The following is a 14,331-nucleotide window of genomic DNA, read 5'->3' on the forward strand; positions in this document are numbered from 1 at the left end:
GGTTCACGTGGTGTGTGATGAATGTAAAGAGCTTCACACACAACCTGAATGAATTAATCATTACATCATTTGCCCTAATAACAAAAAGGTCTAAAAAGTAGTGAATCATCAACAGAGAGGTGTGGCGGGGGTCAACCCCACCTGGACTCAGGTAACTCACCCTACAGTATCACTCATTAATAACTTATTCTGGCTTTATGTAAACACAAATATATAAGAAAACTAAATAAAAACCAAGTGAGGATACATCTTTCCACGAAAAGCTCCAAAAAAAAGGAGCATAACTAACTTCCTCCCAGTTTGATTGACAGGTGGGAGGCGCCGTAAGCCCCGCCCCCCGCGTGTGTCCGCGCTGGCGACTCGCGGCGCCTATAAAGTGCAGGAAGGTCCTGCAGCACAATGCGCTAATCACTGGGGAGAGAGAAAGGGAGAGGGAGAGAGGGAGAGATATCGCTGCCGGCTTCCTCTCACTTCCACCCCGGGACGCCGCCGCCATGGCGGGGGACGGGTCCGACCAGCGCGCGCTGCAGTACGAGCAGACTCTGGTAAGTGAGACCGGGCTGGACTTTGCACACGGCACGCAGTTCTTGCACGTTGAGTAAAAAAGTTAAAACCCCGCTTGCATGCGCGCGCACACCTGGTGTTGGCAGCTTTTTAAAAAGTTTTACTTTTTAATTGAGAGAGGGCGCGTGCTGGTGACGCGTGTGTCTGTGAAGGAAGTTCAGCCCTTTACCCTTTATCCTTCACGGTCACGTGACCCGAGGTTTTGTGGCGTGGGAAGTTTCTCGCTCGACGTCCCCCCCCCCCCCCCCCCCAAATCGGTCCGAGCCCCTCAGGTTGGACGTCTGTACAGCAGTGACGTCACAGATGCAAGAGGGGCTCGTTGTTTCACAACATCTGGATTGCAGGTGGTCTATTTTCTTTTTCTCCTCCATTGACACCCCCCCCCCCACGCACACACACACACGCACACACACACACACACACGCACTAATAAAAAAGCGTAATTGAAAAATATATATATTTTTAAAGTGCTTTTTTGTCATCAAATCTTTTATTGGTTTTCGAGATATGCAAAAGAAAAGATGTACACACAGACAAAAAATAACATATAAAATAAAGAATATATATATATAAATACGGGTATGACATGCAAGAACCTGCACACATTAACATATATATATATATATATATGCACACACCTGCATACCCTCATACACACACAAACGAATAAATACAAAAACATGTGCTGATGAATTCTGCATAACAAAAATATTTTGTACTTTTGTGGGTGAGGGAAAACTCACCTTTTCCATGAGTTTTGACTTTTTTTTTCTGTGAAAAGACAAAGTTATTAAAAAGTAGATATTTGTGGAAATATAAGTAACGCTTGGTTCACAACGACCTCTTTGTTGTTCGAATAGAAACACAAGGTCTTGTCGTAAGATGTGCATATTTGAGGGGGGGGGGGGGGTGGGCATGAAAGTGAATTAGCGCTTTAGTAATACATTTTTTGATGTAGTTTTGCTGGTATAATTGTGTGCAGAAGAACCCTGATCTGCACAATAGTCTCACGTGCATCATCATCATTATCATCATCTTCATCATCAAACCACCTTCTAGGATCTGGTCTTACTGTGTGTGTGTGTGGGCTGCATTCACGTCCACTCAACAATGGATGAATTCATTGTTGCTCAGTAGCTGTGTACAGTACGTACATACATGCATAGTGGTGTGTGTGAGACAACATGCATCTGATGGGCGTACGCTGCTTTGCCCGCTAAAAAAATATTATTACATGTGACTCAACTTTATTGTCATTATCACTTTTTAGCTGAGGTATTTCCTCTTTTTTTTGGTATGTCTGTACAAAGTTTAGAAGGCAGCCCCCCCCCCCCCCCCCACACACACGCACACACTCACGTGACAACTGTGTCCCTTGAATCTCCATAACGACTCGTTTAAAATAGCATTTGGAGGAATAACGTCTGACATCATCCAACGGTCAACGTTAGTATTTAAATTGATTAAAGTACACTATGTGTCATTCGGGTCCTCTGAAAGGACCCCAGAGGGGTCCGAGGGCCCGGTGTTGTGTAATCGAGCATCTAGTTGAACTCTTTCCCCGTCGAGCCAAAATAATCTTCTGTTGGACGAGTTTTATGGGCCGACTGGACCATTCAGGGGCTTTAAATTAAGAAAGAGGCGCACAACTGTAACGCTTCTTTGGGCCTCTGTTTCCTCCTTTAGAACGAAGTCTCTGCAAAGAGAAACCCCGCCTGTGTGTGTGATTACACAACGTGTGACCCGCTGATTCAGCGCTGGACGCTCCGTCGCCGGTTTGGTGTCGTGCTGCTACAGAATAAATTAACACATCTTTTTTAGATTGTTGCATGAAGGACATCGTGGACGCGTCTAAATGGAGTCCTGTTTTAAAAATAGCCGCAGTGTGAGAAATAATCTCTTCTTCAAGGAGGACGAGTTCTCTCTCTCTCTCTCGGCCCCCCGTCTCCTCGCCCCGTGGGTTGTAGTAACATGGCGTCTTTGTGTGATGTTGGCAGCCGTGGCGGTTGTGTGGGTTTTGTTGTGGGCAGTGGATGCTCAAAGAGGCCAGTGTAGCGAGAGAGGGAGACGGATGGATGGATGGAGAGAGAGACTGATGGATGGAGAGAGAGAGAGAGAGGCTGTCGGGCTCTGGCTACATAAATGTGAGCGAGGCAAAGAGGACGAGGCGCTTTGGAAATGAAACCGATCCAGTTGATTTCTGCCCGACCCTGAGGTCACCGACATGGTCACGAAACACAATCTATTGGTTTCGTGTCCAAAATACAAACCAAAACAAGTTAAGGCAACCAAACCACCAACTGTTGGGTTTAAAGTGACCAAACCACCAACAGTTGGGTTTAAAGTGACCAAACCACCAACAGTTGGGTTTAAAGTGACCAAACCACCAACAGTTGGGTTTAAAGTGACCAAACCACCAACAGTTGGGTTTAAAGTGACCAAACCACCAACTGTTGGGTTTAAAGTGACCAAACAACCAACAGTTGGGTTTAAAGTGACCAAACCACCAACTGTTGGGTTTAAAGTGACCAAACCACCAACAGTTGGGTTTAAAGTGACCAAACCACCAACAGTTGGGTTTAAAGTGACCAAACCACCAACAGTTGGGTTTAAAGTGACCAAACCACCAACAGTTGGGTTTAAAGTGACCAAACCACCAACTGTTGGGTTTAAAGTGACCAAACCACCAACTGTTGGGTTTAAAGTGACCAAACCACCAACAGTTGGGTTTAAAGTGACCAAACCACCAACTGTTGGGTTTAAAGTGACCAAACCACCAACAGTTGGGTTTAAAGTGACCAAACCACCAACTATTGGGTTTAAAGTGACCAAACCACCAACAGTTGGGTTTAAAGTGACCAAACCACCAACTGTTGGGTTTAAAGTGACCAAACCACCAACTGTTGGGTTTAAAGTGACCAAACCACCAACTGTTGGGTTACAGTATCCGGTAGGGATGCACCGATCTGGTCGGCGCCGATCCATATCGGCCGATATTCCCATTATCGGTTTTGATCGGCATTATCAAAACGGCCAATCAGATGACGTAACATCTGTGAGAACTATCAGACGTTTCAATCGTGGCGCAACGGAGACGATGCGCCCGGCGAGGGCCGCAGAGTGAGAGGTCCATGAGGGGATCCTCACCACCGAGCGGCGTCCCCGTCCCCCGAGTTGAATCTCTGGGTCGACTCAGCCGACTCTCACATGTCTGCCCCTACAGATGCTCACGGTAAACACATTCGATCGGGAGCGCGCGAGGGTTTTGATAAAGTTAGCGGAAGGATTTAAGTGACAACATCCGGTTTTGCAAAGTTAGCGGAAAGAACCACGTGAAACCATCCGTTTATCAAAATAAGATGTCGACAAATCATACACTAGCATATAAAAGTAAACAATGAACTGATTTTGTATCTTCATAGATCGTTTCTGAGATTTAGCTTAAATTATGCTAACATTAAAACATTTTTACTTTACCAAGGAAGAGTTTATACAAATAAGTCAGTCTTTTGTATGTTAAAAAAAGTCCTGTAAATAGATTTCCCCAAGAGTTCCAGGAAATGAATAATGCAGATGTGTTCCATACATATCTGAAATCCCCTACAATAGCAATCAAACAATATTAATGTATCAATTTGGACATTTTTCAAAGTAAAAGTCCTAAATGTTTAAAGAAATCTGTAATTTCTTTAATGTTTGAGTTGCTTTATATATGTATTTCCTCATAGTCCTAGGCAATAATGCTACACAATAAATAGAATGCTTCAATCGACACCGTGATCGGTGATCGGTATTATCGGATCGGCAGAAACTGATTTCAGTGATCGGTGATCGGCACCAAAACCCTGATCGGTGCATCTCTAGTATCCGGCCCTAAAGCACTCACCGTGAGAAGGTCACCGCCAACGGGCCGCTGCAGATCCTTCATCGATGACTCGCGTACCGCTGCATTGATGCCGATAAACACGCAATGCTTTGCATGATTTGTTGGTGAATTATCTTTGATCTAATTAAATATTTAATGGACAGCCCGGTGATCAAAGGTTGGGTTTTATTGGGCATCACTTGGGACCAATCGGAGGCCAATATTTGATTTGGTGTCGGGAATGAAAAGCGGTGTCAGTATGTTGTTGTTGTTTTGGTTTTTGGATGTTTATTAATATGGTTGTATAATTAAGGTGTTTCTTTCCTCTTCTTTTATAAAGTCTTCATAACAGAACAGTGATGTAATTTTCTGAAATGATTTGCCTTTACCCACAAATTCAATGTATCCACATTACTGAGATATATATATATATATATAAATATTTAGTTAAATCACAAATATTCAGCCCAAAAATACATTTCAGTATCAAGGTATCAGACTTTTTAAAAAAATTGTCATCAATAAACGTAATAATTAACAGGATTGTCATAATGATACTGTAGAGGATCTTAAAGGTACAGTACACCAATCAAGATAATGGGGAGTAGCACTCATCCAAAGGGTTGTTTAAAAAAACCCGATGACATCATCGATAAAGAGAGAGTGAGTCACACACTGGTTGTAGACGGGAGGTACGGGCTGAAAGGTGACGCAATCGCATTGCATTGTGGGTATTGCTTCGGCCTCTCGTTTGTGTCCTTTAAGCTGATTAGCATGCTTTAGCTAAGTGCCAAAAATAACACACACACACCCATGGCTTTCTGGGTGGAACGCATTCCTGTGTATACAAGGTGTGTGTGTGTGTGGGGGGGGGGATGGGTGGTATCACTAGGGTTGTATAGAGGCTGCTTCTGTTATCCAGACGGCTTATTGTTTCTCTTTGATTATTTTAGAGGGGAAATGCACCTAGTGGCCGTACAACGTTTACGTCTCCAGCTCCAACGTGTGTGTGTGTGTGGTTGGTCCTCTTGGTCCCACGTCTCTCTGGGCTCGTTACAGCAAGACGACACACCTGTGTGTGTACATGACATAACGGGTCCGTCGCTGAAGTCGTAAAAATAAATCACATTCTGTCAGCAGGAGTTCCCTTTTCTTTCCCGGTAGTATTTGGTGTGCCAGCCGAGGTCAACGGCTCCTTGACCTCTGCTTTGTGGGAGAAAGGAGCGTTGCGTAACATCGCTTCAGAGCGGAGAATGGGCTGCTTCTCTTTTTCAAAGTCTCTCTTTCTTTCTCTCTCTCCGTTTAAAAAGATCAACCATTGCTGTTTATTATTATTTTGTTCCTATTTGCTAAAATGACCACTCCACCACGGTGGATCTTGACGTGACCCGGCATCGATCCCACGGCTCGCCGCCGAGAGACGAGGAGAGGAGGAACTGACGGGTCGATGTCCCTCCTCTTGGTGTCCTTAAGGGATCAGGATCTCAGATCTGGATCACATGATCACTGGATCACATGATCACTATCACAGGATCACGTGATCACTGTATCACAGGATCACGTGATCAATTCACTGATAACGATCAATACAGTCGACACAGGGCTTCCTGGGTTCTTGTCTTTCTTTTTCCTTCCTGCGTTCTTGTCTTTCTTTTTCCTTCCTGCGTTCTTGTCTTTCTTTTTCCGTCCTGGGTTCTTGTCTTTCTTTTTCCTTCTTGTCTTTCTTGTCTTTCTTTTTCCATCCTGGGTTCTTGTCTTTCTTTTCCTTCCTGGGTTCTTGTCTTTCTTTTTCCGTCCTGTGTTCTTGTCTTTCTTTTCCTTCCTGCGTTCTTGTCTTTCTTTTTCCTTGTCTTTCTTGTCTTTCTTTTTCCATCCTGGGTTCTTGTCTTTCTTTTTCCGTCCTGGGTTCTTGTCTTTCTTTTCCTTCCTGCGTTCTTGTCTTTCTTTTTCCGTCCTGGGTTCTTGTCTTTCTTTTTCTTTCTTGTCTTTCTTTTTCCATCCTGGGTTCTTGTCTTTCTTTTTCCATCCTGGGTTCTTGTCTTTCTTTTCCTTCCTGCGTTCTTGTCTTTCTTTTTCCTTCCTGCGTTCTTGTCTTTCTTTTTCCGTCCTGGGTTCTTGTCTTTCTTTTTCCTTCTTGTCTTTCTTTTTCCATCCTGGGTTCTTGTCTTTCTTTTTCCTTCCTGGGTTCTTGTCTTTCTTTTCCTTCCTGGGTTCTTGTCTTTCTTTTCCTTCCTGGGTTCTTGTCTTTCTTTTTCCGTCCTGGGTTCTTGTCTTTCTTTTTCCTTCCTGCGTTCTTGTCTTTCTTTTTCCTTCCTGCGTTCTTGTCTTTCTTTTTCCGTCCTGAGTTCTTGTCTTTCTTTTTCCTTCTTGTCTTTCTTGTCTTTCTTTTTCCATCCTGGGTTCTTGTCTTTCTTTTCCTTCCTGGGTTCTTGTCTTTCTTTTTCCATCCTGGGTTCTTGTCTTTCTTTTCCTTCCTGGGTTCTTGTCTTTCTTTTTCCATCCTGGGTTCTTGTCTTTCTTTTTCCATCCTGGGTTCTTGTCTTTCTTTTTCCATCCTGGGTTCTTGTCTTTCTTTTTCCTTCCTGCATTCTTGTCTTTCTTTTTCCATCCTGGGTTCTTGTCTTTCTTTTTCCTTCTTGTCTTTCTTGTCTTTCTTTTTCCATCCTGGGTTCTTGTCTTTCTTTTCCTTCCTGGGTTCTTGTCTTTCTTTTTCCATCCTGGGTTCTTGTCTTTCTTTTCCTTCCTGCGTTCTTGTCTTTCTTTTTCCGTCCTGGGTTCTTGTCTTTCTTTTTCCTTCTCTTTCTTTTTCCATCCTGGGTTCTTGTCTTTCTTTTCCTTCCTGGGTTCTTGTCTTTCTTTTTCCTTCCTGCGTTCTTGTCTTTTTTTTTCTTTTCCTTCCTGCGTTCTTGTCTTTCTTTTTCCTTCCTGCGTTCTTGTCTTTCTTTTTCCTTCCTGCGTTCTTGTCTTTCTTTTTCCTTCCTGCGTTCTTGTCTTTCTTTTTCCGTCCTGGGTTCTTGTCTTTCTTTTCCGTCCTGGGTTCTTGTCTTTCTTTTTCCGTCCTGGGTTCTTGTCTTTCTTTTCCTTCCTGGGTTCTTGTCTTTCTTTTCCATCCTGTGTTCTTGTCTTTCTTTTTCCTTCCTGCGTTCTTGTCTTTCTTTTTCCGTCCTGCGTTCTTGTCTTTCTTTTCCTTCCTGGGTTCTTGTCTTTCTTTTTCCGTCCTGGGTTCTTGTCTTTCTTTTCCTTCCTGGGTTCTTGTCTTTCTTTTCCTTCCTGGGTTCTTGTCTTTCTTTTTCCGTCCTGGGTTCTTGTCTTTCTTTTCCGTCCTGGGTTCTTGTCTTTCTTTTCCGTCCTGGGTTCTTGTCTTTCTTTTTCCGTCCTGGGTTCTTGTCTTTCTTTTCCGTCCTGGGTTCTTGTCTTTCTTTTCCTTCCTGGGTTCTTGTCTTTCTTTTCCGTCCTGGGTTCTTGTCTTTCTTTTCCGTCCTGGGTTCTTGTCTTTCTTTTCCGTCCTGGGTTCTTGTCTTTCTTTTCCGTCCTGGGTTCTTGTCTTTCTTTTCCGTCCTGGGTTCTTGTCTTTCTTTTCCTTCCTGGGTTCTTGTCTTTCTTTTCCGTCCTGGGTTCTTGTCTTTCTTTTTCCGTCCTGGGTTCTTGTCTTTCTTTTCCGTCCTGGGTTCTTGTCTTTCTTTTCCGTCCTGGGTTCTTGTCTTGTCTTTCTTTTCCTTCCTGGGTTCTTGTCTTTCTTTTCCGTCCTGGGTTCTTGTCTTTCTTTTCCTTCCTGGGTTCTTGTCTTTCTTTTCCGTCCTGGGTTCTTGTCTTTCTTTTTCCGTCCTGGGTTCTTGTCTTTCTCTTTCTGTCCTGGGTTCTTGTCTTTCTTTTCCGTCCTGGGTTCTTGTCTTTCTTTTCCTTCCTGGGTTCTTGTCTTTCTTTTCCGTCCTGGGTTCTTGTCTTTCTTTTCCTTCCTGCGTTCTTGTCTTCCCTTTTCCGTCCTGGGTTCTTGTCTTTCTTTTCCGTCCTGGGTTCTTGTCTTTCTTTTCCTTCCTGGGTTCTTGTCTTTCTTTTTCCGTCCTGGGTTCTTGTCTTTCTTTTTCCTTCCTGCGTTCTTGTCTTTCTTTTTCCATCCTGGGTTCTTGTCTTTCTTTTTCCATCCTGGGTTCTTGTCTGTCTTTTTCCTTCTTATCTGTCTTTTTCCTTCCTGCGTTCTTGTCTTTCTTTTTCCATCCTGGGTTCTTGTCTTTCTTTTTCCATCCTGGGTTCTTGTCTTTCTTTTTCCTTGTCTGTCTTTTTCCTTCCTGCGTTCTTGTCTTTCTTTTTCCATCCTGGGTTCTTGTCTTTCTTTTTCCTTCCTGCGTTCTTGTCTTTCTTTTCCTTCCTGGGTTCTTGTCTTTCTTTTCCTTCCTGGGTTCTTGTCTTTCTTTTCCGTCCTGGGTTCTTGTCTTTCTTTTTCTGTCCTGGGTTCTTGTCTTTCTTTTTCCGTCCTGGGTTCTTGTCTTTCTTTTTCCGTCCTGGGTTCTTGTCTTTCTTTTTCTGTCCTGGGTTCTTGTCTTTCTTCTCCGTCCTGGGTTCTTGTCTTTCTTTTTCCGTCCTGGGTTCTTGTCTTTCTTTTCCGTCCTGGGTTCTTGTCTTTCTTTTTCCGTCCTGGTTTCTTGTCTTTCTTTTCCGTCCTGGGTTCTTGTCTTTCTCTTTCCGTCCTGGGTTCTTGTCTTTCTTTTCTGTCCTGGGTTCTTGTCTTTCTTTTCCTTCCTGGGTTCTTGTCTTTCTTTTCCGTCCTGGGTTCTTGTCTTTCTTTTTCCGTCCTGGGTTCTTGTCTTTCTTTTTCCGTCCTGGGTACTTGTCTTTCTTTTTCCTTCCTGGGTTCTTGTCTTTCTTTTCCTTCCTGGGTTCTTGTCTATATATATATATATATATATATATAAATTTAAAATGTCTATATCGATCAATTGTTTTATTTATATATATTTTAGAATTCTATATAGATCAATTATTTTCTATATATGTATATGAAATAATAATTGATCTATATAGAATAAATAAATAATGCATATATATGTGTGTGTATATGTATATATTTATATATTATTAATGAAATATGTTTGTGGGGGGTATAATCTGGAATTTAACTACATCACATTAATGCAAAAAAAGGAAATGACCAGAGCTGACTATTACTCATGTTGTGTGATGATGATGAAGCCTCGTGTCATAGTGCCGTGGCCGGTTCCTCCCCAGCCGTCGCTGCTGATCTTTCGTGTTTCTTTCTTGTTCTTGTGGCCGTCGGCTCGTTTCCTCTGTTCTCCCACCGCTGAACCTCCTCCGTGAGCCGCCGCCGGCTGCGTTGGAATGAGAGGGTCAGAGGTCAACGTCGCCACCGGTCAGCCGGGGAACACGGCCTGTGTTCCGAGACAGACGCCTCGCTGACGACACATGGCTGTTAGGACGTCCCCCCCTCTGTCTCACAGAGATTCATCAGAGGTGTCCACCTGAAGGATTCATTATGAGATGAACTTTGTAATGAATAATTCATTGACTGCAGCTCCATGAAATATTGGGAAAAATACTGATTCTCAGAATAATGATTGAGTGCAAATATCTGTCCTCTGTCTGAAAGGACTCTATGCATGGAGGGACATTGAAGCAATCACATTTGTTGTTGTTGCTTGTAGATGTTATTAAAAGCCACATCCAACCAAACCGGGCAGCTATACGTCGAATGAACACGGAGATGGAAAACTTTATTACTCCTTTTTGGCGAAAACCAGATCCACTGCCTCTGTTCATACCTTTCACAATAAAAGCACGACGTAAGGAAACTCCAGTTCACTCAACAGCTGACCTCAGCCAGAAGCTGCTCCGGGTCAATAGTCTCCGGGGGGGAGGGGGGGTGGCAAACATCCAACTCGTGTACATTCACACACACACACACACGTGTTGTGGCTTTATGGTCGTTTTGTCAGTTTGATTTGTGGGAGAAGGAACACAGAAAAGACTCATCAAACACTGCTAAACAAATTATATCTATATCGGACATCACATTTTAATTCACATTTTTTTATTAATTCATACAAAAATATTATTCCACAACCACAAAAAATCATATTGAAGTCAGTCCAAAAGTTCACTGGTTCAGCTAAAGAGCCCGAGATCCCCCCGAGGACCGGTGGTGAAAGAGCACACGTGTGACCTGTGCCCAGCGCTCACAATGAAGGTCAAGAGTGATGAAGAGGAGCTGGTTGTAGATCTCCTCTCAGTGATGAGGCGACCTTCATGTGTGAATGAGACAGACCTGTTCTTCCAGTCAGTTTGTTTTTGTGTATTTAAAAGCCAGTGTGTGTGTGTGCAGGTCTTACAGGGAGGCGGGGGGCCGCTCGCTTGGTGGTGTGTGTGTGTGTGTGTGTGTGTGTGTGTGTGTGTGTGTGTGTGTGTGTGTGTGTGTGTGTGTGTGTGTGTGTGTGTGTGTGTGTGTGTGTGTGTGTGTGTGTGTGTGTGTGTGTGTGTGTTAAAGTCTTCAAGATAGATTTGGCTTTTGAAGATCAGAATAAAAGAGTTCAGGAGGGTGAGAACACGTTCTGCATTCAGAGTGTGTTGGAACACAACGTGTGTGTGTGTGTTTTATCTCATCCATTATCTGAGTCTCCAACCTGTTTATTTAATCTGGATGGAGGTGTGAAACCTCTCAGAATGCCAAGGGATGTATCTTCTCTCGGCCGCGATCTGTTGTTGTTGTTGTTATTGTTGTTGTTTTGACTCGCCCCAAAATTCCCCACCGGCTTAAATCGTGTTTTAGACGACGGAGATCTCAAGACGGGTATCTGATTCATGAGCTGAGATGAGACATGTTTCACTAGAAAGCCCCCCATTTATTTATTTATATATGTATATATATAGTATATATATTATATATATATACATAATATTGTATATATATATATAATATTTATATAAAATATAATATATATTTATATACAATATATTATATTCAATATTTATAGATATATTATATATATTTATGTAAATAATATATATTTCATATATTTATATATATTCAATTTTATATATATTGTATATATTATATTTATATATTATATACAGGACTGTCTCAGAAAATTAGAATATTGTGATAAAGTTCTTTATTTTCTGTAATGCAATTAAAAAAACAAAAATGTCATGCATTCTGGATTCATTACAAATCAACTGAAATATTGCAAGCCTTTTATTCTTTTAATATTGCTGATTATGGCTTACAGCTTAAGAAAACTCTAAAATCCTATCTCATAAAATTTTAATATTTCCTCAGACCAAGTAAAAAAAAAGATTTATAACAGCTGAGTGTTTGTCAAGGCTCAGGAAACCCTTGCAGGTGTTTCGAGTTAATTAGACAATTCAAGTGATTTGTTTAATACCCTACTAGTATACTTTTTCATGATATTCTAATATTTAGAGATAGGATATTTGAGTTTTCTTAAGCTGTAAGCCATAATCAGCAATAAATCAGAATAAAAGGCTTGCAATATTTCAGTTGATTTGTAATGAATCCAGAATGCATGACATTTTTGTTTTTTTAATTGCATTACAGAAAATAAAGAACTTCATCACAATATTCTAATTTTCTGAGACAGTCCTGTATATTACATATTCTTGTCTGTTGTCTGTGCTCATGGGTGCTGCTGTGAATGAGCTGCTCTTCCTCCTTCTCCCTCGACACCTGACGGTGAGCCCCCCCCCCTCAATGTTCTCCAAGGGTAGGAGGGACACCAGCAGGGGGTCTGGTCTCTGAGGGTGCGTGGGCCTCCCAGCTGGTGGTCCATGTGGCGCTCACAGGGAGAGAGGGCAGAATGGCCCTCTGTGCTCTGATGCCACCTGATGCCACCTGATAAGAATATACACTGATGCCACCTCCAGGGCAGCCAGACAAAGGGAGGAGGAGGAGGAGGAGGAGGAGGAGGAGGAGACGCCACACGGTTCATCTTGTGGATAGGAAATGAATAGAATTTTATTTTGAAGGGCATTAAATATATTTGACATTTTGTTAGTTGACTAAACAATTAATAATAATAATGACAGTAAATAATCTGATGTCACTGAGTCATTAAATAATAAAATCCCCCGTGAAGATGTTCTCACTTCTCCGCTTTCGGTTCTCTAAATATCACTCCGCTTCATTTTTACCGCAGGTGGGTGTTTAACAAGTGTGTGTGTGTGTGTGTGTGTGAGAGTGTGTGTGTGTGTGTGTGTGTGTGTGTGTGTGAGTGTGTGTGTGTGAGAGAGTGTGTGTGTGTGTTGGACTGCAGATGTTTTGTCTTTGCTGTTGCATTTATGTGTCTATCAAAATAACTCACCAGTGCATGTGGGCATTTAGCTGTGTATGTGTGTGTGTGTATACTGTGTGTGTGTGTGTGTGTGTGTGTGTATACTGTGTGTGTGTGTGTGTGATATTATGTGTAAAATGCCGACCAGGCATTTAAAAGGCTGCGTGGAGTTTGAGGCGATGCGTTTTTCTTCTCACTACATTTATATTACAGCTGGATCGATGGATCTTATTGTTAGCCCCCCCCCCCCCCCCCCCCGTTCACAAGAAGTGTGTGCGTGTGCTGGCGTATCCTCACTCACACACACACACACACACACACACACACACACAGTCTGACCTCACACAACCTGGGGAGCATCTTTTCTGATGATGCAGTCTTTCTCTGATCAATACGACACACACACACACTGATATGGATGTGGACATGGGGCCCGATCGCACATGGACTGATGATGTGAATCTATCTGAATGTCCTCTAGAGTTCCGTGACACGGTGAGTCCCGTGACAGTAACCCTGGTCTCCTGGGTCCAGGTCCAGCTCACCTGGTTCTGTTGTTGTTCTGGAGAGCGGCCACACAACACGTCACCACCACCACGGTTCTCTCTCTCTGTGTGTGTGTGTGTGTCTCTGTGTCTCTGTGTGTGTGTGTGTGTGTGTTTCTGTGTGTGTGTGTGTGTGTGTGTGTGTGTGTGTGTGTGTGTGTGTGTGTGTGTGTGTGTTTCTGTGTGTGTGTGTGTGTCTCTGTGTGTGTGTGTGTCTCTGTGTGTGTGTGTGTGTCTGTGTGTGTGTGTGTGTGTGTGTGTGTGTGTGTGTGTCTCTGTGTGTGTGTGTGTGTGTCTGTGTGTGTGTCTGTGTGTCTGTGTGTCTCTGTGTGTCTGTGTGTGTGTCTGTGTGTCTGTGTGTGTGTCTGTGTGTGTGTGTGTGTCTGTGTGTGTGTCTGTGTGTCTGTGTGTCTCTGTGTGTCTGTGTGTGTGTGTGGTTCTTCTCCTGTTCTCCTCTCTTTCTCATGAGTTCTTTTGTTTTCTTTGTCTCTTTCACACTGAGGAGGTCTGTTGATGTTATGACTCTCATATTTCTCTCTCTCTCTCTGTCTCTCCCTCTCTCTCTCTCTCTCCCTCCCTCTCCCTCTGCACAATGTTTTCTCTTCCTCCTCACACACTTGCTCTTCCTCAACTCGTCTTCTCTGTGTTTGGGCCTTACAGTCGTTGACCCCCGTCACGTTCTCAGGCCACTTATTGTCACAGCTGTGTGTGTGTGTGTGTGTGTGTGTGTGTGTGTGTGTGTGTGTGTGTGTGTGTGTGTGTGTGTGTGTGTGTGTGTGTGTGTGTGTGTGTGTGTGTGTGTGTGTGTGTGTGTGTGTGTGTGTGTGTGTGTGTGTGAGCGGTGCAGGGCAGTGCCACGCCGGACACATGTGTGAGACAAACGAAAGAGAGAGAGAGAGAGACAATGGGGGTCATTGTGCACAAATGCCTATTCATCCTCCTCTACTTTCCTCTCATTTCCTTTCCTCAGCCTTATTTCCTCTCCTTTCCTCCTTCCTTTCATCACTCCTATCCTCTCCTCTCCTTTCCTCTCCCTCATTTCCTCCCCCTCATTTCT

At 43.2% G+C, this 14,331-nt stretch overlaps 1 protein-coding gene across 5 annotated transcripts in view; it reads left to right on the forward strand.

Moving 5' to 3' along the window:
- Positions 1-368: 368 nt before the first annotated feature.
- Positions 369-14,331, forward strand: part of LOC130211077 (chloride channel protein 2-like) — an 89,001-nt gene continuing 75,038 nt past the window's right edge. For all 5 annotated transcript variants that reach the window (XM_056441678.1, XM_056441679.1, XM_056441681.1 and 2 more), the window contains exon 1: positions 369-545. In XM_056441678.1, the coding sequence (XP_056297653.1) occupies positions 495-545 (51 nt within the window). In that variant the 5' untranslated portion in view covers positions 369-494. The remainder of the gene's footprint in view (positions 546-14,331) is intronic.

Source organism: Pseudoliparis swirei, chromosome 20 (genome assembly GCF_029220125.1).
Source record: "Pseudoliparis swirei isolate HS2019 ecotype Mariana Trench chromosome 20, NWPU_hadal_v1, whole genome shotgun sequence".
Classification (NCBI taxonomy): Eukaryota; Metazoa; Chordata; class Actinopteri; order Perciformes; family Liparidae; genus Pseudoliparis; species Pseudoliparis swirei.